General features: G+C 38.9%; 1 protein-coding gene across 2 annotated transcripts in view; it reads right to left on the bottom strand.

Moving 5' to 3' along the window:
• Positions 1-1,336: 1,336 nt before the first annotated feature.
• The window catches only part of OXCT1 (3-oxoacid CoA-transferase 1), a 133,806-nt gene continuing 111,577 nt past the window's right edge, over positions 1,337-23,565 (bottom strand). For both annotated transcript variants that reach the window (XM_026506888.4, XM_057312222.1), the window contains 3 exons: positions 13,739-13,819; positions 7,257-7,358; positions 1,337-2,430 (listed from right to left, as the gene is read on the bottom strand). In XM_026506888.4, the coding sequence (XP_026362673.1) occupies positions 2,389-2,430; positions 7,257-7,358; positions 13,739-13,819 (225 nt within the window). In that variant the 3' untranslated portion in view covers positions 1,337-2,388. The remainder of the gene's footprint in view (positions 2,431-7,256; positions 7,359-13,738; positions 13,820-23,565) is intronic.

The raw sequence follows: 23,565 nt of genomic DNA on the forward strand, positions 1-23,565 counted from the left end.
TGGTCTTACATGGGAAGGCACTGTAGATATTAACAAATAAAAGGACAGGAAAAATTCTGTCCCAAGGTAATGCTATGTCACAGAAAAAAAGATCTGTCAGTATTTTTGCAACATTTTTTAATGTATTAATTAATACACTGTTACATGTTAATTTTACAGATATATTAACTATACCTTACAGAACCATGGTGAAAAGCAGTACATTCTGGCTATTTTAAAGCTGGAGAATCTGAAAGTAAGTTTAAAACACTGAAGATCATACCCTGGGAGAAAAAGGTTAGTGCTAAGAAACCCTATCCATTGAATAAATCTCTCTCTATACTTCCACTGGAATAATTTTCAAAGTTGTGTTGAATATACTGACATTGTAAGAAAAAGAAAACCTCCACCCACAACCTTCCTACCCACTGGTAACACCTATCAATGCTCTTGTATGTGTTCTCCGGGCCCAGCTACAAGCAGTTTTACTAATATTCTGCAGCACTTCTACAGACCAAATCCCTCCCAAGACTCAAGAATTGCAAAAGCTGTTTGAGTTCACACTTCGGTTGCAGATCACAAAGACCCACAAAGACCGAGCCCAAGTGAAAGGAGAGACTTGTGGGCTCATATACAAGCATGGCTGGAGGGAAGCTGGCCTTAGGCACATCAAGAACCAAGAACCCAAATATCACTAGGATGCTCCTTACTTACAACTCAATGTCCTTGTGTTTCAGCTTCTTTCTAACTGGACCTCAGCTGTTACGGTGTGTGTGTGTGTGTGTGTGTGTGTGTGTGTGTGTGTGAGAGAGAGAGAGAGAGAGAGAAGGGGGGAAAGGGGGTGTTAGATCCAGACTCACATTCTTATTGCTTTGTGACTAGGGAAGAATAAGAAAATCATCTTCTTTTTCATCTCCAGTTTTTAAACATGGGAGAATAACCTTCCTGGTACATCCTGGGTCATAATCCCACCCTGGGTATAACTGTGGACAAAGGAGAGCTATCAAAAGAGGCATAATCTGGGCACACACCCAACCCCTTGGCCAAGGGATGAGTCTGTTATCAAAGGAACAACACAGATGCTGGGCAGACTATACTAGAGCCACTTCAAAATGCAAGTGAACTCCACACACCATTGGGAAGCTACTTAATGTATGTATATCCTAAAAGAAAGTCAGATAAAAGCCAAAAAATACATATTAACACACAAAGCCTGGGGTAGTCCATCTTCATAGATAAATGACTGGCTCTGACAAGGAGTAAAATCAGAATTCATTTAGGTAAACACATCATTTGTTCTTTCATGAAAAACGGTATCTGTTCTTTGGTTAAGATAAAAAGAAAAGCAACAACTTGATTAGAAGCAGTAAAGTATGTTAACTATTTATTGTTGGTCTTTCCACCAATCTCTAGTACATTATTCCCATGATTGGTCACACCATTCCCAAACAAGAAAAAGGACAAGCACAGCGATCAATAACTGTTTGGATTATTTACACCATTTCTTCATGTGTTTAATATCCATGGTACTCTTTAATCAAGAATATAAAGTCATCTACTTAGGTTTTGCGACTCAAAGTTGGGAACATTCTTAGAATCACATTATCCTAAAGTAATGGACTGGAATGATAAGCAATTAAGTCTGCAAATATAACAACCATTAATAACATACATTTTTTCAAATTAAAATTCTAACAGATATGTATTATTCTCTGGACCTCACAAGTTCCAAGAAGAGTCCTTTTTATCAGTACTGGGAAAATATGCTTTCGATCCTGCAGCCAACCAGTCAAGATTATTTTAGATAGAGAGTGTGATACCAAAAAAGCCTCTCTCCTCCAATACCATACATGACACAATTGCAGTTGTACCTGAAGAGAAAGTGAGTTTTAATAACTGTCACCTAAAAATATGCATAAATTCCTATATCTGATGCCAGAGCAATGATATATTGCACTGTATATGTGCCTACCTCTGTCTGGAGGATAGCTGCCTGATCTGTCTTTAGGATGCCTGGACTCTTCTCCCATTTGATACCCAGGATGCTTAGTAACCCCCTGGGGCAACTGGGTGGTACGGAGGACCCCTCTGAGGACAAGTTCCTTAAAAAACCTACTCCATCACGTTTATTTTCTAACAAAAAAGTTCACTGCTCTTCAAATCCTGCTCAGCACTTATAAAACAAATAAGATATTCATTTATATTTTTTCTTTTTGTCTTTCATTAAAATGTTATAGCACACTTGAGAGAACAAAGTCTATATGGCTACACACACTGTAAAATGCTTGAAGAAAACTAGTCAAAACTGCTCATGAGATACACAATTACTATTACTGATATCCTTTCAATGAAATCCTATGTGAGTAAAATGAAAAACACACAGTCTGGGACAAATGTCTATTCCACATTTCAAGTTGTGATCTGCCGCATTGGCATGAGTTTTGGTGAAACCTGGTAAAAGAAAGAGAAAAAAAAAAAATGACCAAATTGTAAAAAAAAAAAAAACCAAAAAAACAAAAAACACCTCACAGCACAAACATCTCCAAACTTGAATGATGTTGGTAACAAACTGCCTTGCCATGGACATCACCGAGTTTCCTCATTATATTCTATTCTAAACCAACAAGACAGAAAACTTCATTTTCTGTATTTAGTAGTTCTCAACCTTCTTGCACATTACAGCTCCTAAATTAAGGATCATTAAGACTCATAACAAAGAGGGGGTGGAAGAAGAGCAGACAGACAATAAAGGGTTCAGATAACCAAGCTCTCTACTGAATGGATCACTGAGCTCTGAGACTACTCAAAACAGAGAAACAGAGTAAGGCTCAAGTCTCTAAATGGTCAAAATAAGTCTAGTCAATTCACAATTTTGTTAAGAGACAACACAGTCTTTGGATTAACTGGATACATATTAATGAAGCTAAGTATGCTTAACGACAAATTTTATCAGAAATTTCATGATCAGAATGGAAATGATAGAAAGGCAGTAAAAAGATTCCACGTTTTTTTTTAAAAAGGAGGTAACAGCATTAGTAATATTAAAAATTGACCATAATTATGTTTGATGTACAGAACAGCACATGCATTCCAAGAAGTCTTGAAGCAGAGAAAAATGAGGACAGGTCTACATTTAATGGTAGAGCTAGCTGGTAGAAGAAGAAATCTAATCAAAAGGTAAGTGGTTTGGCTTAATTTTGCCTGACCTTTCAAGGTGTAATGCCAGGTATAGATGTCTTCATTCAATCTGGCAAATATCCATTGAGTCCTAGTAAGTAACAGTGCCCACAGAAAGCACAGTTGGGGATATTAAAATCTAGATGATTTTTTGAGCCCCTCAAGAATGAACCGATAGAAGTGGGCCTCGCTGGCATTTTGCCTTCCAGAATAAACAGCTAAATATTTTGTTAAATTAGTGAACAAATGAACGAATCAAAGATTAAATAAGAACTAGAAGAACTAGGGGCGCCTGGGTGGCACAGCGGTTAAGCGTCTGCCTTCGGCTCAGGGCGTGATCCCAGCGTTATGGGATCGAGCCCCACATCAGGCTCCTCCGCTATGAGCCTGCTTCTTCCTCTCCCACTCCCCCTGCTTGTGTTCCCTCTCTCACTGGCTGTCTCTCTCTCTGTCAAATAAATAAATAAAATCTTAAAAAAAAAAAAAAAGAACTAGAAGAACTAGAACTAGAAGAAAGGTTTTAACAGAGGTCAAGACAGTATTAAAAACAGGAGCAGGCAATTATTTGGCTTTGATGAGGTTAAATATTTTTAAATATTTAAAGTTCATTTATAAATTGTTTCTGTATTAACTTCATAATGTCAAGAATTAATGCCCCCTTTTCCATTTTTCTACTAAAAGAATGACACGATCAGAATAAAAAGGATGGGTATGGCTTCATATATAGCTTAAAATAAATGACAGCTCATTCAGACTTGCCAGTTCCAAGAGCAGATATATAATAATAGACAAAATAATAGACATATAATAAATAGACAAAAATCACAGCCCACATGTGGATAGATCTTCAACTCTACTGAAAAGAATAAAAGACATATGGGCTCTGTGTATTTAGAAAGTGTGTCTCACAAACAACCCATTTTCTTTTTTTAAACAACAGAGCATCTGTAGAAATAATTTAATGAAATAAAACTATTTTTTGGGGAAAAAAGATCACTTCCAATAGATGCTTTGTAGCATTTCCTTTAAAAGGAAACTGGCCACCTTAATTTTATAAACTAAACATCTGATCATTATCCTTGGTGTATTGACCCTGTTTGGGGCTCTAACCATTATTTATATCCTCAATATGGACTCTGACTTCTGTGGAAAAAGAAAAAGAAGCTTTATGCAGACTGACTTAGCCTGTCTATTTATAATGAAAAACATCTACCAAACCATCATTTTCACTCTGTTCTCTTACAGTCTCATCAACATCTTAAGCCCATGCAAGCTGAAGCAGATTATCCCGCCAAGGTGATCTACAGGGTGACACAAGATTATATGATTTAAGTGTAGAAGATAAGCCACCGATTTGTCTTCCCAGTCCACTGAAACCCCAACAGTATACTGTTTTGTTCTGGTATAATGCCAGTTCATAATAGATACTGAGTATAAATTTATTCAACTTCGCAAATATATCTACAGCTGGCTTCTTTCAGATTTCACTGCAAACATATAAATAAGCAGTATTCTTATTTAATTTTTTGCCACTGGTGGTTTAGGTGTATTCCTGCCTGGAGAATCAGACCAAGGCCCTTGGGAGTAGGAACTATACCAATTTGTTCTATTTTATTCACATTTCATAACTCAATATGGGATACAACTGGATGTTTAATAAATAATCGTGGATAACTAAGGACCTCTGGAAGTTTGTTTTACCACACGATGTTCAAATATGGACTCAAATTTTTTAAAAAATTTTTAACTAAAAAATAAAAACAGAAGGAAATATTCTGTTTCAAAAAAGGTCCACAGACATATATGGTAAAGAAAAAAAACTATTCTAGGTAACATAAGCATGCATTAGAAAAGAAAGAAAATAACTGAATTAACTACTGAGTGGAAAGAGAGAGACTGCAGATAATGCAATATAGGTGGTGGGATTTCCCCTTTTCTTTCTACTTTGGCCCATCAAGTAACTGTCAGTAACACACAAAGTGTTATACAGAAATTTAACATTTTCATTAGCTGATCACAGCTTTAATATGAGAAAATGTTAACCAGCACATTTTCAAAATTACTTTGACCTAGGTTTTTACCCTTTTTTATTATGCAACAACCTAGTTTGTCTAACTATTCCCTTCTGGAATGCTTATTTCCAGATCTACAGTGAAAACTGAGTGGACCTTTTCTCAAGAAGAAATTTTGACTAACTTGTATAAAGTCACATGTAGAGTAAAATGCGACCTATGCAGTAATAACCACATGGAATAGCTTCTAAAGTATGACATGAAATACCTTCTGAATGATCAAGTAATGTTATCCTCAATGTGCTTTTGTGATTAAATGTATTTTATTAACCCACCTATTAAAAAGAACACATCATTAATTAGAGCATTCCAGTCCCTAGCATTATAGAAAAGCAATCTGCTATATGTGATTTCATCTGTCAGGGTCTAAAGAGACGCCACTGATCATCAGATCCTCAAAAGTGAGTTCTTTTGTTGAGATGGTTCAGCTGCTACCACACCTTTTCATTTTCAGGGAAACACTAACATACAAATTAACATTTTATCTCAACACCCTAATTTGGAGGAAACAAGGCCACATGTTAATGTCAAAAGAGAAGGAGGGGTGATATGGTAATAAAACAGAAACCAGAGGTCTTTTTCAGTGCACTGAAACATGGAAACTAGCACTTAAAAAAAGAAAAGCAAAAACAGTAAAACTCCACCTTTTTCATCCTGACTTACCTACATGAATGAAAAAAAACCACACACAACAATAAGGGTCCTTTCTTTGCATGTTCTCTTTTGTAGCAAAGAAATGAACATGATGTGGATCTCAAAACTGTTACCTGATGAAGAAGAGGTTAACTTATCCACATAGGGAAAAAATACAAAGAAGAGCTGATAGGTAAGAAGAATTGTTTGCTTTTATCACTGGAGTAAGGAATTCTAAACAAAGTATAAACAAATCTCATTTACTCCCCCTGAGGTTACTGAAAAGCTAATTAAAGATGTGCTTTTTGTGCGAGGTATTGCTGACAGACATCTTTTTTCCAAAGGGAAATTCAAAAAAGATTAATAGACAATGACCCTCATACAGTACCAGAAACAGCTATACATGGATAATGAATTATGCAGCAAAATTGTTTTTACAGGAACTTGTTATGCACTAATAGGTACCAGCCAAGCATGTAGTACCCAAGGAAGAAGTCTATGAAATATATACATGACTTATCAAATAAGTTTTGTTAAATTACTTTCTCTAGGATGGGTAGCTTTGAATTTCTTCCCATTATAAATATATTTCATTTTAACTAGTAGATCCCTTCTTAAAAAGGTATGTGAGAAGCAAATTCTTTTCCTTCAGTTTTTCAGAGGCATTTCACCTCTACTTTTGATTAACTTTCAATGGACTGAGCCATCCTCTCAACTCCCATTAGGTAGGTGATCGGTGATTCATGAACAAGTACTTATATTAAAGGGTGATTATTTATATTATAGTACTATTCTCTTTGTTTTAAAAATTCTTAAATGTATACTCCCCTGATGTATTATGTGCTTTATGAGTCTTAGTTTTTTATGCACTAGGTTTTTCTTTCAATGTACGATACACCTATTTCCTGACTATAACTCAGTGTCAGAGCTCATCATTCTAGTATTTTCCACGGATGGAATAATCAGGCATCAAAGTTAATCAAAGAGAAAGCCATAAATCGTAGCTGGGTTGAAAATAAGGCAGTATCATTTCTCCGTGTGTGGCTCACATTTTTGAGTTAATTTAGTCCAGCCACAGCTGATAGGTAACCAAGAACAAAGGATTGCAAGGGACCTTACAGAAAGTTCAAGCTCCACCTTCTGCTTCCAGCAGCCCCTGGTGGTGCCTCCCGCTCCTGCTTCTGACTCCTGAGCCAAACGCTGGCCATGAGTCAGAGCCCGCTCCTGCTCCCACCTGCTCTCATCTGAAGGCACCCTCCCTTTTCATCACTCCTGTTCTCAGTAAAGGTCAACTCCAAAAATGATCACAAATTAATGGTTCATGTCCCGTAAACACCCATTAATCAAGCTCATGATATAGGACAAGTGGCTGGATTTGTTCACAGAAACACTTACTGCAAAATCACACCCAGTGCTCTTTTTTATGTCATCCACGGTCAGGCCTTCCCAGAGTTCAATCAGAGTCAGTCCTTTTTTGCTGTCCACATCAAACACAGCCTGTCAGAATCAAGAAAACGACAATGACAATTTCTATCACAGTAATAATTTTATAACACAAAACAGAAATAACCTCTCAAGTTCTTAAAGGAGAGACAAGACCCAGGACAAAGGACTCTGAAAATCAGCAATGAGAAAATGTCAATTCTAACGATTATATTTTGGTGAGAATAAATGCCAGCTCCCTAATCGGCAATTAGCTGTGGAGCACTGTCGATGCCAGAAAATAAATGAGTGTTGACTATTGATGGCACTTGCCACTTTGTAACCAGTTGTTTGTTTTTTAAACTACTTTCCTTTAGTTAGGTCTAACACTTCCGGTCAAAATTTCAATTAGATGAATAATGATGATTTGAAGAAAGAGAGGAATGAAGAAAAGTAGGGAGGGAGGAGAAATTTGTGGGGTGAATGCACAAGGATGGTGGGGAAAGCTGATCAATGCTGCTGGGTGAAGAGTTACAGGAAATAAAAGACAGGCACTCAGAAGTGCCTACAAGTAACTATAAAGGGATAGTAGTCCTGATCCTGAAAGACCCCCAGGTAAGAATTAAAACTTTCCCTTTAAGGCCTGTGAAGACACACAGGTGCAAGAGAGTAGCATGAGCTCTCCCTCTGGTGCACCTCAAATGAAGGTGGCTGTGTTTGGGACAAGCATGAGAAGGCTAACCCCCCACTCTAAACATCCTTTACAACATTCTGGTTGGTGACACCAGGTGATGGCAATACCAACTGGTATAGTGTGACCTCCGGAGGCAGACTCAACCTGTTGTATCTGATTTAGGACACCTGCTGTTACACTTTGCAATATGACAAACTGAGTGGAAGGGACCAACAAAGTCATTTAATATAACCTCCCACTCAAGAAAACATTCCTCTGAGATGGTCACCGGAGCTCTGCTGGAGAGCTTTCCATGTCAGGAGGCTAACTTGGCTCGGGGCAGATTAGACCATCTATGGATAGGAAGCTCTAACCATAAGAGCCCCAAACTGCTTCCTTCTGACTGTCACTCGCTGGGTCTACAAGTTGTCCTTCAAAACAACAGACACTATTCCCTCTCTCGGCTTCCACGGCTAGTTTCCTCTTACTTGACTTATGTTTCCCATATCCCTCCCGTCCTCCAGATTTACCTTACATTCAACTATTATTCGCAGGCTGAACTTGATTTTCAGCTAGCTTGGAAATCAAACCCTAAATTGCCATTTTAAATACATGCATGCTTAGAAGGCTAATATGAAGATACAGCCACATGTAGAGGAAAAGAACCCTAGCTTTCGAGCTGGACCGGAATTCCAGCTCCACCACACGTCAGCTAAGCAAGCAGTCTTTGGTGAACCTGTCTTTGCATGCATACACAGGTATCAAAAAACTCTACTTCCCAAGATTGTTATACTGGACAAATAAAATAAGCATACTCTGAGCACCTGGCATCATGCCTAAGACACAGCAGGGGCATCGTACCTGCACGTTCTTTCTCCTCAATAGCTTAACTTACTGTCACTTGTGTGTGAACTCAAATCAAAGACCCAAAATGCTTATTAGTTTCCAGTTAATTGATTTTTTTCCCATGAGCAAAACATTAAGAGGACCAGTGATACCTGCATTCTCTGTTTGATAAATTCACAGATAACCTGGTTGATTTTACTGGAAATTTTGGAGGAAATATTCTGGCAAACTTCTTTTTTGTTGGCACAAAAAATGTTCCTTAAAAAAACTTTTTTCAGCAGAGGTATGTGTTTTGAGAGGGAAGAAAATGGTCATTTAGGAATGTCTGTATGCTGCAATAGATTATTTAATTCCAAAATGACAATTTAAAAATTTTTTTAAATGGATACTTTTGCTTTGCAGAAAATGTGTCTGGAGCATTATTCATACTGATTTTCTTTCCCCTGCATTATGAACAACTATAAATTTATCAAAATGGAACAAATAAAAAAAAGAGCCTCCAGATTGTGTTATTAAGAATAGGCAGGGAAGGGATTTGAGGAGAAGATAACTGTGATATCATGAATATAAGGCTTCAGTGATCAGGGAGAGAAAACCTATGGTAAATTGACTTACTGCTTTTAAAAAACTTTTAACACCTTTGGCACACCCTAATTAGCTTTCAAGGTCATATACTAGAAAGCCAAGCATCTATTATTAAAATGAAGGAAATTTACTTTTGAAATATTTAGGAAGATTTCCATTTAGTGGTATAAAGTATAAACAAAACCTTGATAAAAATGGAGACTACATTACAGATAAAGCAGTTAATTACAGCCCAGCTGCTGGAGAGGAAAGCATCTTCCACAATCTCATTCTAGCAGCACAAAACTAGGAAATCAGGGTCAAAACATCTCCAAAGCCTCTTTCAAATGGCAAACCAATGGAATTTTCCTTAGAAGTTGAAAATGGAATTCTAGTCCCATATCTGCCATGGCAGGGCTCAACACATTCATTGCCCTTAATGGCACTGCATTCTCATTCACTCATTCAACAAAGATTTACTGAACACCTACTATATCTAAAGCACAGGGGTAAACATGCACCACTGCCTTCACTGAGGTTCCACAGCTGCCTTTCACTTCGCCTTCTTTTTGCTATCATCTACAGTAAAGGCTCCAATTATCCCCATATGCTAATGATTTCCACAAGTTTAGTCCAATACTGACTTCCCTTCTGAGCTCCAGATCCACATCTCTAATTGTTTATCAGAAATCTCTGACTGGAGAGGCACCTGGGTGGCTCAGTCGGTTAAGCATCTGCCTTCTGCTCAGGTCCTAATCTCAGGTCCTGGGATCCAGCCCAGCATCGGTATTGCATCAGGCTCCCTGCTCAGTGGGGAGTCTGCTTCTCCCTCTGCCCCCCTCCCCCTCAGCTTGTGCGCTCTCTCTCAAATAAGTAAATAAAGGCTTTAAAAAAAATCTCTGACTGGATGTTCAGGATGTTAACATATTCAGGAATATCACACCAAGTGTGTCCAAACAACCCATTCTTTTCCTACCTCCCACTGCTCCTCCCTGTCTCTTCCTACAGTCTAGGCTTCATTAGGAAATCTTAGGAAGCACCTCTGCTTTAGCAGTCATACCCAATTCACCATCTAACTAGGTTGAGTCCATCTGGGTCTCTCAAATCTGTCCTTCTGTCCTGTGGCTTAGAACCCTGATATTTCTGGCCTAGATCATCACAGGAGTCTTCTAACTGGACTCTGTCTCATCTCTTCCCCCCCTGCATAAGCTACAGTGTTCTTTTTAAAATGCAAATATAATTGATCTAAAATCATTGAAGGGCTCCCTACTGCCTTCCAGATAAAACCCAAGTTTCTTAACAATGTGTTCACATTCATTCATTTATTTTTAAGAGAGAGAGTGTGTGCGTGCACATGCATACATACATGAGTGGGGGTGAGGGAACAGGCAAGAGAGGGAGACAGTATCTCAAAGCAGGCTCCATGCTCAGCAAGAAGTCCTACCCGGGGCTCCAGCGCACAGCCCTGAGATCATGACCTGAGCCAAAATCAAGAGTTGGAGGCTCAACTGACGGGGCCACCCAGGTGCCCCCACATTCCTTTATGATTTAGCCCTTCACTGTCTTTTCAACTGTAGTCTGGAGTCTGGTCCTGCCCTCACTCTACACTGTTCCCCTGAAAGATCCTTGGGTAGGGGCTTATTTTGTAATTCCACCATGACTCTGCCTATTTTCTTTCCTTTGCCTAGAAGGGCCTCTTTGGTCCTACTTGCACTTGTAAATCCCTACTTACCTTTCAAGACTCATCCCTCACCTATCAACTTTCTCACCAAGAGAAGTGCAGTACATTTATTCAACAAGCATTCCCTGTGTATGGGCAAACACCATGCAAAGTCCCGGATAAACAGTAATGGGTAAGACAGGCAGAGCTCAGAGGTTATTTCAATACAGTGGACAGTGCTGAGTTAGGGCACGTACTAGGATTCGGAGAAGCACCCAGAAGACTTGTGGAGAGAGAGGGAAGATTTGCCTGAGAAGGAAACATATAGTTGAAACATAAAAAAAATGAGCAGGTATTAGCCAGATGGGAATGGTGGGAAGAGTATTCCAAGGAGAGAAACAGGATATGCAAAGTCCCAGAAGAACATCGCGGGTGGGGAAGACAACATAATTCACAGCATTTCAATACCGTTGAAGTGGGGAGAATGTAAAGGTGGAAACAGAGAAACCGAGACTGGAGGAGAAAGGGTAGAGCCTGTGAAATGCCTTGCAAAACACATTAAAAGTTTATATTTGGGGCGCCTGGGTAGCGTAGTCAGTTAAGCATCTGACTCTTGGTTTTGGCTCAAGCTGTGATCTTAGAGTCATGAGATTGAGCCCTGCATTGGGCTCCGCACTCAGCGTAGAGTCTGCTTAAGTTTCTCTCTCCCTCTCCCTCTGCCCTCCCCACCTGCTCACTCTCGCTCTCTCAAAATAAATAAATAAATCTAAAAAAGAAAGAAAGAAAGAAAGAAAGAAAGAAAGAAAGAAAGAAAGAAAAAGAAAGAAAGGAAGAGGAAAGAAAGAAAGAAAGAAAGAAAGAAAGAAAGAAAGAAAGAAAGAAAAAGAAAGAAAGAAAAGAAAAGAAAAATTTCTATTTGATACCATTAGAAGCTTTTGACACTCTCCCCAGGCTGTTAGGCAGCCCCCCTCTATGTTCTTAACTCACCATCCGCATGTACCACTATCACGGTCCTTATCATATATATTACTCTAACTGGGTCCCACTGGAGTCTGCGTGTCTAGCCCTCCTGAATGTGCTCCCTGGGGGCAGAGACTGTCCTCCTTTTTTCTGTAGCACACTGTTGGGAATGCTCTAATTCAGATAAAATGTTCACAAAATGCTTATTAAATGAATAAATGTGTCAGACAATAATGTAGACAGGAATAAAGGATATACAAGTTTTTTAAATGGCACTGAAGTTTAATAATAATATGTTCTATCATAAGGAAATGTAGGTGTAGATGACAGGTGCCCAAATGAATGGCGTAGCACTCAAAGGATGAAGTCATGAGTGCTAAGATGGAGATGAAAACTGCGTTAGGCTTAGAGGATGGACAGGATTTGGGGAGGCAGGGTCATGTGGAAGGTACTGCAGGTAAGAGCACTGACCTGGTAAGAACAAGGCCAGAGCACACATGGACTGGGGAGAGGGGAGAGGGCTTACTTGGAAGAGGATGATCAAGGGGGAAATGCTGCTGAAATGATCCTTACAACGTTTACCACTTTATTAAAAAAAACAGGATAGAAGACTGCTTTGTTTTTTTTTCAAAGTAATGGATTCTTTTCAATAAGTCCTGTCACCACAGTTTTGGAGGGGTTCAAGAAGTGGTAAGACCCAGGGAATAAACGGTGAAATAAAATATTCTGCCCTTTTATCCAACTTCTATTCTCTACAAGTCATCTTTATGGAAGTCCACATAAACGGTCCTAGGGGAAGGCACCATTTAGAAGAGAATGCTGTTTAAAATGTGGCTCTGTAAAGTATTATGAACCTTCCCCCTCACAGGGCTGCTTTGGGGTGCTTCTTACCACACCTCAGTGAGGGGAAGCAAACCAGATTAATGCCAGGATGCTATCCCTGTGGCTCTCAGCAAAAGGAACGGCATCCTAACAAACAAACCCTAATACAGGTAATTTTTTTTGTTGTTTCACCAAGATATTTGAATCAAAAGGACATCCTTCTAGCTTACTTCTTAGAGTTGTGTCATTCCAGCATTCTAGGTTCAAATCTGGGTCAGAAAAATGACTACAGACAACTGTCAGTGAGGCTGCTCTCAGATCTGAGCAGTTTCCAGTTGTACCGTTAGCCAACATTTTCCATCTAAGACAAAAATCTAGAGAAGCACGAAAATGGCTGGTGTGTTCTGAAGTCCACTTTATAAAAGAGAGCTGAAAGCATGCAAGAACCACAGAATAAATTTCTTGGCTCACTGTGGGACTTTTACCTCAATTTGAACCCAAATGATTAAAACCCAGTTTTGGCTGACTTTCCCAAAATGAAATTCAACAATTTGCACTTGTGATTTGGGAAAGCAAAGAAGAAAGGTAGGAATGATTAATATATTCTTAACTTTATATATATCATCCATTTTAGACATCTTCATAGTCCAAGTAAAAAGGATGAATAAGACTTTTCTTTCATTATACACAGTCAAAGTTACCAAGGACAGCAGTTCAAGTCTGTATATGCATATTTCCAGAGAGTTGCACATTAAGAATTCTACATTTAGAAACATTAAATTGATGAATTTTCCTATTCAGTCTACCCACGGATTAAATTAATCGTATGACTACCAACACAACACAGTTTTAGAGGGTAACAAAAAAATTCTAAAAATGCTTATAAATAAAAAAAGGGGTGATTAGAGTGAATAGAAACAGGCACCATACCTTTTCCGTAATGATGCGGTTGACGCATTGCTTTCCAGTCAGTGGCAATGTACATTTCTCCATGATTTTATGTACATTTCCCTGTTTTAAAGAAGGAACATCAAGAAGAGGAGTTAGGGACCAATTCTTGTTTCAAAGTAGAATAATGACAGGACAAACAGGAACCATCAGAGAAACTGTCTCTTAGGTACAGGCTGTCTCAAAATGTTTGCAGAGCCACGCTTTTGCTTTCTTTCTGGAGACAGCTTCTGTCTCTAAAATAATTTAGGGAGAATACCAAATGAATAGCCAAAGTCGTAAATGACTTAGCTGGGAAACACCTTGCCACAAACTGGACTCCTTAAGTCTCAGCCCTCATATTCCGTAATGAGAAATTTCACTTCTAGTGTCCTGCTTGTTTTCTTCTTTCAGGGAATGGTCTCCTTGACAAACATGAGCTACTATTCACCAAGGACGGGAAGCACACATAACACACAAATGTCTAATACCCTTTTTAAAATTAATTTTGTTTGCTAGAAAAGTAAAACATACGTGCAAACAGCAGTGCCTAGCCTCCCTTCCTTACTTTTAGACCTGTTCTCAACAGGAATCCATTTTATGTTACTTTTCTTCGCATGTTCTTTCATCTCTCTGCACATTTTCCTGTTACCTCTTCATTTTGAAATATTGTGTTTACCATGCTATTTATTTCTTGATTAATCCATTTTAGACATTATCTCCTAACTTATTATGGTGCATGAAGACTTAACTCTCTTACAAAACCCCATCCTCCTTCATCATCCGCAGTTCTTCAGGAGAGCTGTCATAATCCATAGTTCACTCCGTGGTTAGAATGTACATTGTTCTGCCTAAATGACCACGTAAAACTGTTCATTGCCAGTGTAGTACACCATGATTACATTCACATTCTCATGCAGCTATCTGCTTCTCCTGGAGTTTGTCTGAGCCTCAGTTTGCTCATTCGTAAAATATGTGAGCTGGCCAAAATTTGTATTTTTTCAGTTTCTTTTAGCTACTGTGCCCTTTCTTCAAACATAAAATAAAAAGGAAGTAAGAGTAGAAAGCAGGTGGGGGGGGGGCAAAGTCAGTGAAGAGGAGTGGAAGGTACCAGCTTCCAGTTAAGGACTAAGTCACAGGAATAAAAGACACAGCATAAAAAACATAGTCAATGACACTGTACTAGCGATGTATCAATGTATCAGGACGGATGGCAGGCAGCAACACAACCAGGGAGCATAGCATAATGTACAAACTTGTTGAATCACTATGCTCTACACCTGAAACTAACGTAACATTGTGTGTCGACTATACTAAAAAAGAAAAAAAAAAAAAAAAGACGGCAAAACAGGTTTTCCCCCATTATCCCCCATCCTCCAACCCCCATCCCCACGTTCCAGGTATAGAGGTGGCCTCAGACATGTATGGAACACAGTTGAAACATTAGCTCTGATGATCTGATTATGATTATGATTAAGCTTCTTTCTAAGTATCAAGGAACAGGAGCCTAAATTAATATTTCCTTCAAGGCTGAAGGCTACCCCATCATATTCCAAATCTCTATTAAAAATGCCAAAATGCTTCTATTGCTTCTTTTTGGATCTAAAAACACCATACATGATGTCGTCATCATCATCTTTACCCAAGTATTTTTTAAATAAATGAATGGGGAGGAAAACGGAAGGTCTATTGCGAATCCCAGATGGATTTCAAAAAGACAAACTCTATTACTTTAATTTAATCAAAATGAATGTGAAACACATAATAAATGGATAGACATTAGACCTTTAATAACAAGTTTTATGCTTCTGGATCTTACTGTATAAGAACATTTATAATTGTACAAGTAAAACCTCATTTTCACTTTATTTTTAATGCTCTGTTTTCCTTTCCAGTTTCAAAGAAAGTCTGCACGTGTCAGAGAAGCTTAATTAATGATAAATATTCAAGCTTGTACAGTTGTCAGGTCTCCTTACATTCAATGTAACTCAAATAAGTCATGTCACAGTGAATTCCGGGCCTGCCTGGGAACACAGTGAACAATCTGTGGGCCTCTGAAGAACATTTTTTGCAGGGAGCTCTTACTTTGTTCTATTTGAGCAAGATCTGCATCTGGTGTGAAAGAAACTACTTGGATTTTAATGAACAACCAACTCCATTTTAGGAGGAACCAGGAATTTCAATGGACAGAACTAACTGTGGTCCCAGTAGAGACCTTTCATAGACTACTTGCTATATAAACAGTATAGTGTGTGGTTAAGAGTGTGGACTGGAGCCAAAGAACCCGGGGGGTAAAGTCTGGCTCTGCTCCACGCTGGCTGTGCACAGTTCCAGGCCTGTGCTTCCCCATCAGCCTTACCCCATGGGGTTATTGCAAAAGGAGATGCACGCGTCCAGCACTTAACAAGTGCTCAATAAATGTTAGCTACTATATTGCTCATACAAAACATATTTAACATTTCTACCATCTACCAGGGAATTTCTTAGGAGTTCTTAAGTTGCTATACGAAGTTAGACATGTAATTGTGCAGAAAATGGTCTAACCACAATTCCTGAGACCTCAGAACTAATGAAACCACATATGGCTGGCCTAGGAAACTGCCACCAAGTGCCTTCTTGCAGTGAGAACAATGTTGCTAAAGGACTCCGTTCACATTTAGCTCTAAGACACAACACAGATCAAGGAAAAAGAGAAAATGAGAGGCAAAAAGATGAAAGAATGTCACAATTTCAATATTCAACAATAGGTTAGCTATGAAGCCAAAATAGGACTAACTCCCACTCTAGCGCTCTACTCTAACCATGCTGGGCTGAGCCTCACAATGTGGTACGGCAGCTGCGTAGGAACAATTGCTGAGTTTTTAGCATGTAAAAATAAATCCTAAAAAAGAGATTCAGGGTAGTGCGGTAGCAAAGAACACTGTCTGAAGAGTCCAAAGACCCATTTATTTTTCTCTTGCATCTGCCTTTAAATGGTCATTTGGTTCCTCCAATTCTCTGTGCTGTGGTTTCCTCTACAATGGTCTTGTCTTCCTGACCCAATCACTGAAGGAATCACACAAAATGTTCTGAAAGTGCAGTAAACTAGGAGGGGTGCAACCTACACACAAATATTTAGGATCAGTGGGGTCTGGTGCATCCTTATCATTCTGCTTCTTTCTGTCTTTCCCCATGAAGAAATGCCAGAAAAGTGCAGCATTAAACAAGCTTTGACTAGCCTCGAGGGCTCCTGATTTCACCATGCCCTCATATTTGCTAACTTCATCACAACCCTGATGAAGAGCTAAGTCTCTTTCCTCCACCTGCTTCCCCAGTCTTCGTCTTTTCCCCCTTGGTCACTTACAGGTTTCATGTAAAACCTGGGGAGTCACCATTTTCTTTTTAAATGATTTAGGGTCTCGGTACTTTCTATTACTTGCTTCATGGTGATCTCTCTTTAATTCTTTAGATATTTGTGTGACATCTTGCATCTAAATTCTTCAGTAACAAACAACTCTGATTAAATGATAATAAATCCCCCTTGTTATCATGATGGTAAACTTCGCGTTATCACAGTGAACTTAATCCCAAACAACAAGCTCTCTTTTTCACAACAGGATGATTTTTGCATTTGATATCAGCATTTTATTCACCTGAGGCAACGGAGCATGCATGTAATGAGGTTTTGCTTTACATAAAACGCCATTTTATGCTCATCTTTTCTGTTAAGTGCTTTTTTTTTTTTTTTTTTTTTTTTTTTTTTTATTATTTTTTTTTAAATGATTTTTTATTATATTATGTTAGTCACCATACAGTACATCCCCAGTTTCCGATGTAAGGCTCGATGATTCATTAGTTGTGTATAACACCCAGTGCACCATGCAATACGTGCCCTCCTTACTACCCATCACCGGTCTATCCCATTCCCCCACCCCCCTCCCCTCTGAAGTCCTCAGTTTGTTTCTCATAGTCCATAGTCTCTCATGTTTCATTCCCCCTTCTGATTACCCCCCCTTTCTTTATCCCTTTCTTCCCCTACCGATCATCCTAGTTCTTATGTTCCATAGATGAGAGAAATCATATGATAGTTGTCTTTCTCTGCTTGACTTATTTCACTTAGCATTATCTCCTCCAGTGCTGTCCATGTTGTAGCAAATGTTGAGAACTCGTTCTTTCTGATAGCTGAGTAATATTCCATTGTATATATGGACCACAACTTCTTAATCCAGTCATCTGTTGAAGGGCATCTCGGCTCCTTCCACAATTTAGCTATTGTGGACATTGCTGCTATGAACATTGGGGTGCATATGGCCCTTCTCTTCACTACGTCTGTATCTTTGGGGTAAATACCCAGTAGTGCAATGGCTGGATCATAGGGTAGCTCAATTTTTAACTTTTTAAGGGACCTCCACACGGTTTTCCAGAGTGGCTGTACCAACTTGCATTCCCACCAACAATGTAGGAGGGATCCCCTTTCTCCACATCCTCTCCAACAATTGTTGTTTCTTGCCTTGTCTATTTTTGCCATTCTAACTGGCGTAAGGTGGTATCTCAGTGTGGTTTTGATTTGAATTTCCTTGATGGCTAATGATTTTGAACATTTTTTCATGTGTCTGTTAGCCATTTGTATGTCTTCATTGGAAAAGTGTCTGTTCATATCTTCTGCCCATTTTTTGATTTGTTTATTTGTTTCTCGTGTATTGAGTTTGAGAAGTTCTTTGTAGATCTTGGATACCAGTCCTTTATCTGTAGTGTCATTTGCAAATATATTCTCCCATTCCGTGGGCTGCCTCTTAGTTTTTCTGACTGTTTCCTTGGATGTGCAGAAACTTTTAATCTTGATGAAGTCCCATAAATTCATTTTATCTTTTGTTTCTCTTGCTCTGTTAAGTGCTTTTTAAATGTGGCTGCAACATATTTCTTCTTTCAAGAAACTTCTTTGGGAAAGCCCTTATGATCAAGTACAGAGAGGCAAATTCTAGAAGTTGGCTGCTCCTTAAGGGAACTTTAAAGCCTTTGTTCATGCTACCTGAACCACACACCACCTGACTCCATCACGCCACATTCAAATGGTAACACCCTCCCTATTCTTCAGGACTTGCTGTCTGAATATTGTAATTCTGACTCAAGGAACTCCAACAGAGCTAGAGCTGTAAAATACCACGTGACTGAGTATCTAAGGGCTGCCAGAGGCTGCTTTCTAGTCCCAAGATCCATCCTTGTACATTCCCGACATCTCTGAACTCACTAGGGGGAGCACAGCTAGCAGAAGTGTGTGCCGGGCTTACAAGACTTTGGGGAGGTAAATAAAGCTATGATCAAAGGCAGAAGCAAAGACATCTCAAGACTGCAGTATGAAACACACAAATTTTTAAGTCAAGAGCGAAGCTGAGTGAATTATGGTTATTCTACCTCTTCTGCCTACTCTGTCCTAAAGCCTCAAGGCTTGCATTAACGCACTGAAAAGAGGGGCTACCTAAGCTGCACTTTACAAGAGAATATTCAATACTTCATCTGGTGGCACAATGAAACCTAGGACAGATGTCTCAGGGTTTTTGCCAAAACATCACAAAAGAAGCCTGAATGTTACTCCCCCTTGCCTTTCCTTCTCCCCACTGGTCTCCGTGCTTAAACCAGTGAAAAAGAGTCTATATACACACACAAACACACACCTTACAGGGATAAACAATTAGGGAATGTGGTATTACAAAACACATTGACTGTCAAATCACTATGAAGATTGAAAAGAAACACAGAAAAGAAACATGGGATTGGCTAACTAAAGAAAATCAGGATATGCAGGGTAAAAGGACAAGATGGTATTACACTGAGTTTGCACTCAGGGGGTATTTTTGGTCTTTACACAGCACCTATTTGGTCGGGATTCCAATAATCCACACGGGACTTGAGCAGAAAGACTCAGCTAGCTCTGAAGTAGAGAACAGTTGCTATTACAAATGGTTTTTATATGTGGATGTAGTAACAGTGGTTACAGGCACATTCTCAAGGGGAAGGCTAACAAAATGAGATGGTGCATACAGCAAGGCATTTCCCTGAAAATGGTATTCAGGGCTTTGAGATCTCAGAATAGAAGGCCATTTTCTTAAATATAACACAAAAATCTTTATCATGGCCTTTTATTTTCTCTCTAAAGATTACATCCTATGATCCCTAGACTAAGGATGGCACAGCCCAGCCGTGAACAGGAATGATTCCCTTTTCATTCATGAATTGTTGTGCTACATTGGAAAAGTTTCTCTGTGAGTTAGCTTTCCTTTTAAGAACCATGGATACTCAAAGCCTCAGAATTTAGAGTTATTAGCTTAATTAAATTTCTATAAGACATTTTAAAGAGCTTTATTGGTTATTGGACTGTGTTCTGCTTTTTTTCTTTTCCATTATAAAATTTTTTTGGCAGGCATTTACATCATTAATGGAGAAATAAAAGGGCAAAGCCATGTAAGGATTTCTATTTTCTAAAGGTAAATATATTTTTCCCTAAACAGATCCTAGCCACAAAATAGTTTCATTACCAAATTATAAAATATTGACAAGCTTCTATGAATGAAAAAAAATTGAACCAGCTGTAACCATGTTAATTATAAATTATTCCAACAAAGAAATACTTTATTTACCTCGGGATACTTCTCAATGCTGCTGAAAATTATCCCAAGAATACTTCCCAGGAAAGAATTAAAAAAAAAAAAAAAGTATCACATTTGTTGGCTTTTGGAAACACATTTGGTCCAAAATAAATAGGACAACTAAACCTCAGTTACTTTATATAATTCCTCTCCATAAAAAGTATAAAGACAACGTAAAACCACATTCGAGATTTCTATATGACACCTTCGCTATCAGGTTTAGATTAGACGTAATCAAAAACTTACTCATAAAGACTTATTCCCAATATCCTAACAATATAATTATGATTCTTTTCATCCTTTCAGAATCCAGACCTCCTACTGTAATAAAAATAAAATCTAAACCTGTTTTAGAAAGAGAGCTTTCATTTATGTTCTCTAAAATAGTTACCCAAGCTTTGCTTGTTTCCAATAAATGACAATTATGACCGAATTTCTCTGCTTTTGTGCTCTGAAAGTTATACCCTTAGGAAATATTTCCAGTACACAATACTGAGAACAAAGCACTTTCTTTTATATTGTTAGTGGTAATGGTACCTGCCAGACCAAAAAAGGCTATTAGAAAAAAATGGGGGCCCAAAGGCAGGATACATGGATTTTCAGCTTGCTTTTGCTCCTAATTCTGTACTTTACTTTTACTGGAATATTTAACCTCTATAGCATTGGGTTTGTTTTCCTTTGCAAGGGAAACAACAAGACCTACCTCACAAGAGTATTATAATGACGAGATATAGAGGTGGTAGTCATGAAACTGCTTTGAAAAGGTTAAAAGTGTTCCACATGTTCAAAGTCTCGTTACTATTTGAGGAATTAATGAATTCAACATTTATTGAGTCCTAATGTGCATCAGACATGAATCTCTTCAGCTCTTATAATGGACAGAGCCCCTGCCCTCACAGAACTTCCATTCTAGTGAAGAAGGTGATGAAGGTCCATCAGAAGAGGGGGGACTTCTGTTTTACAGAATAGTTGGGGAAAAGCTTCTCTGATACTTTGAGCAGAGACCTGAGTGAACTGAGGGAGCAAGCCAAGCAGGTATCTGAGGAAGAGCATCCCAGGCCTAGAGAAGAACAGGCATTTTTGCAGGTGTCTGTCTCACCAAAGCCAGGAGAGCCTTCGGGGAAACTTAAAAAGGGAAAGTGATCATTCTGAAACCTTCCAGAAAAGGGCAGATTTGGGTGCAACACTGGGGCAGAGTTAGTTCTGGTGAGGATGCAGCCTGGGATGGTATAATGAACACAAGCTGGACCACAGTGAGTGAGGCTCCTAGCTCTATCACACACCTGGACAAGTTTCTTAAGCTGCCCACATCCCAGCCTTACTTAAGAGGGTCAAGGAGAAGCTAACGAGATTCAGGGCACAATGCCAAGCACAGGGCCTTGTACCTCATAAGGACTCCAACTGTTACTACTTTCCTTCGTTTTCTTGCCATTTTTAGAGGGAAGAAGAAGGACATGTTAAGAGATGAAAAGAAGCCTAAGGGAAAGGGGATCCTTCTTACACTGTCGGTGGGAATGCAAGTTGGTACAGCCACTTTGGAAAACAGTGCGGAGGTCCCTTAAAAAGTTAAAAATTGAACTACCCTATGATCCAGCAATTGCACTACTGGGTATTTAACTCAAAGATACAGACGTAGTGAAGAGAAGGGCCATATGCACCCCAATGTTCATAGCAGCATTGTCCACAACAGCTAAATCGTGGAAGGAGCCGAGATGCCCTTCAACAGATGACTGGAGTAAGAAGATGTGGTCCATATATACAATGGAATATTACTCAGCTATCAGAAAGAACGACTTCACAACATTTGCAGCAACATGGATGGGACTGGAGGAGATAATGGTAAGCGAAATAAGTCAAGCAGAGAAAGACAATTATCATATGGTTTCACTCATTTATGGAACATAAGAAGTAGGAAGATCGGTAGGAGAAGAAAGGGAAGAAGAAAGGAGGGGTAAACAGGAAGGGGAATGAACCATGAGACTGTGGACTCTGGGAAACAAACTGAGGGCTTCAGAGGGGAGGGGTTGGGGGAATGGGATAGGCCGGTGATGGGTATTAAGAAGGGCACGTATTGCATGGTGCACTGGGTGTCATACGCAAGTAATAAATCATGGAACTTTACATCAAAAACTAGGGATGTACTGTATGGTGACTAACATAATAAAAAATTCTTATAAATAAAAAAAATAATACATAAAATCACATCATGAAAAAAAAAAGAAGCCCAAGAAAAAAGGTAGCTAGACACCAAAAACTTCCTAGGAAGAAGAAAATAGTAAAAATATCTTGCTTCTGTAAAAATCTTTAATTAGGGATTTCTAAGCAAAAGTTTGAAGAACCATTTCTTTTTCTGTTCCAGAAATTCTGGCTAAGACGAAAGAAAAGACTTTGGGGAAAAAAAAAAAGAGAGAGAGAAAGAAAGAATTTGTTAAATACAGGCCTAATGTTTTGAAAACGAATGCACAAAAATAATCTAAAATGAGTTGGACTTCAATGCTTATGCATCAACATTAAAGTACCAACAAAAAGGAAGTCAGAAAGAGTTTTCTCCAAATTAGACATTATGTTCCAGAAAAGATTTGGATTTGATTTTCATGCTTGGCATCCTTCTGCCTCTGAAATGAAGTATCCTGGATGCTTTTGCAAGGCATCTTTCAGAAGTCACATGTGTTGGTTTCATTTCTATTGTTCCATATTTATGCTCTACTGCTTACTTTTCACTGCTTACAAAACAATTTATGATATTTTCATATTTATTACAGTTTTCACAACAAAACCATTTCATGGCACACATCACTCTATAACAGAACTCCCTCATGGGAAGCAAGACAGATGCAAATCTTCCAGCTCCATGCTCTCCCATGATGCTGCATCTCTAAATAAAAACAGGGCTGGGGCGCGTGGGTGGCTCACCCGGTTAAGCATCCAACTCTTGATTTCGCCTCAGGTCATGATCTCAGGGTCCTGAGATCAAGCCTGGTGTCGGGCTCCATGCTGGGCATGGAGCCTGCTTGAGATTCTCTCTGCCCCTCTACCCCCCCTTCCCGCTCGTGCTGTCTCTCTGTCTCTCAAAAAACAAAAACAACAACAACAATAACAACAAAAACCAGGGCAAATGAACTAACATTTCCATTCAAATTAGCAGGTCTCAAGGTGAGAACAAGTACATTTTGTGTAAAGCTAAGAATTATAAAAAAATAAAGGAGA

Source organism: Ursus arctos, unplaced genomic scaffold (assembly GCF_023065955.2).
Source record: "Ursus arctos isolate Adak ecotype North America unplaced genomic scaffold, UrsArc2.0 scaffold_15, whole genome shotgun sequence".
Lineage (NCBI taxonomy): Eukaryota > Metazoa > Chordata > Mammalia > Carnivora > Ursidae > Ursus > Ursus arctos.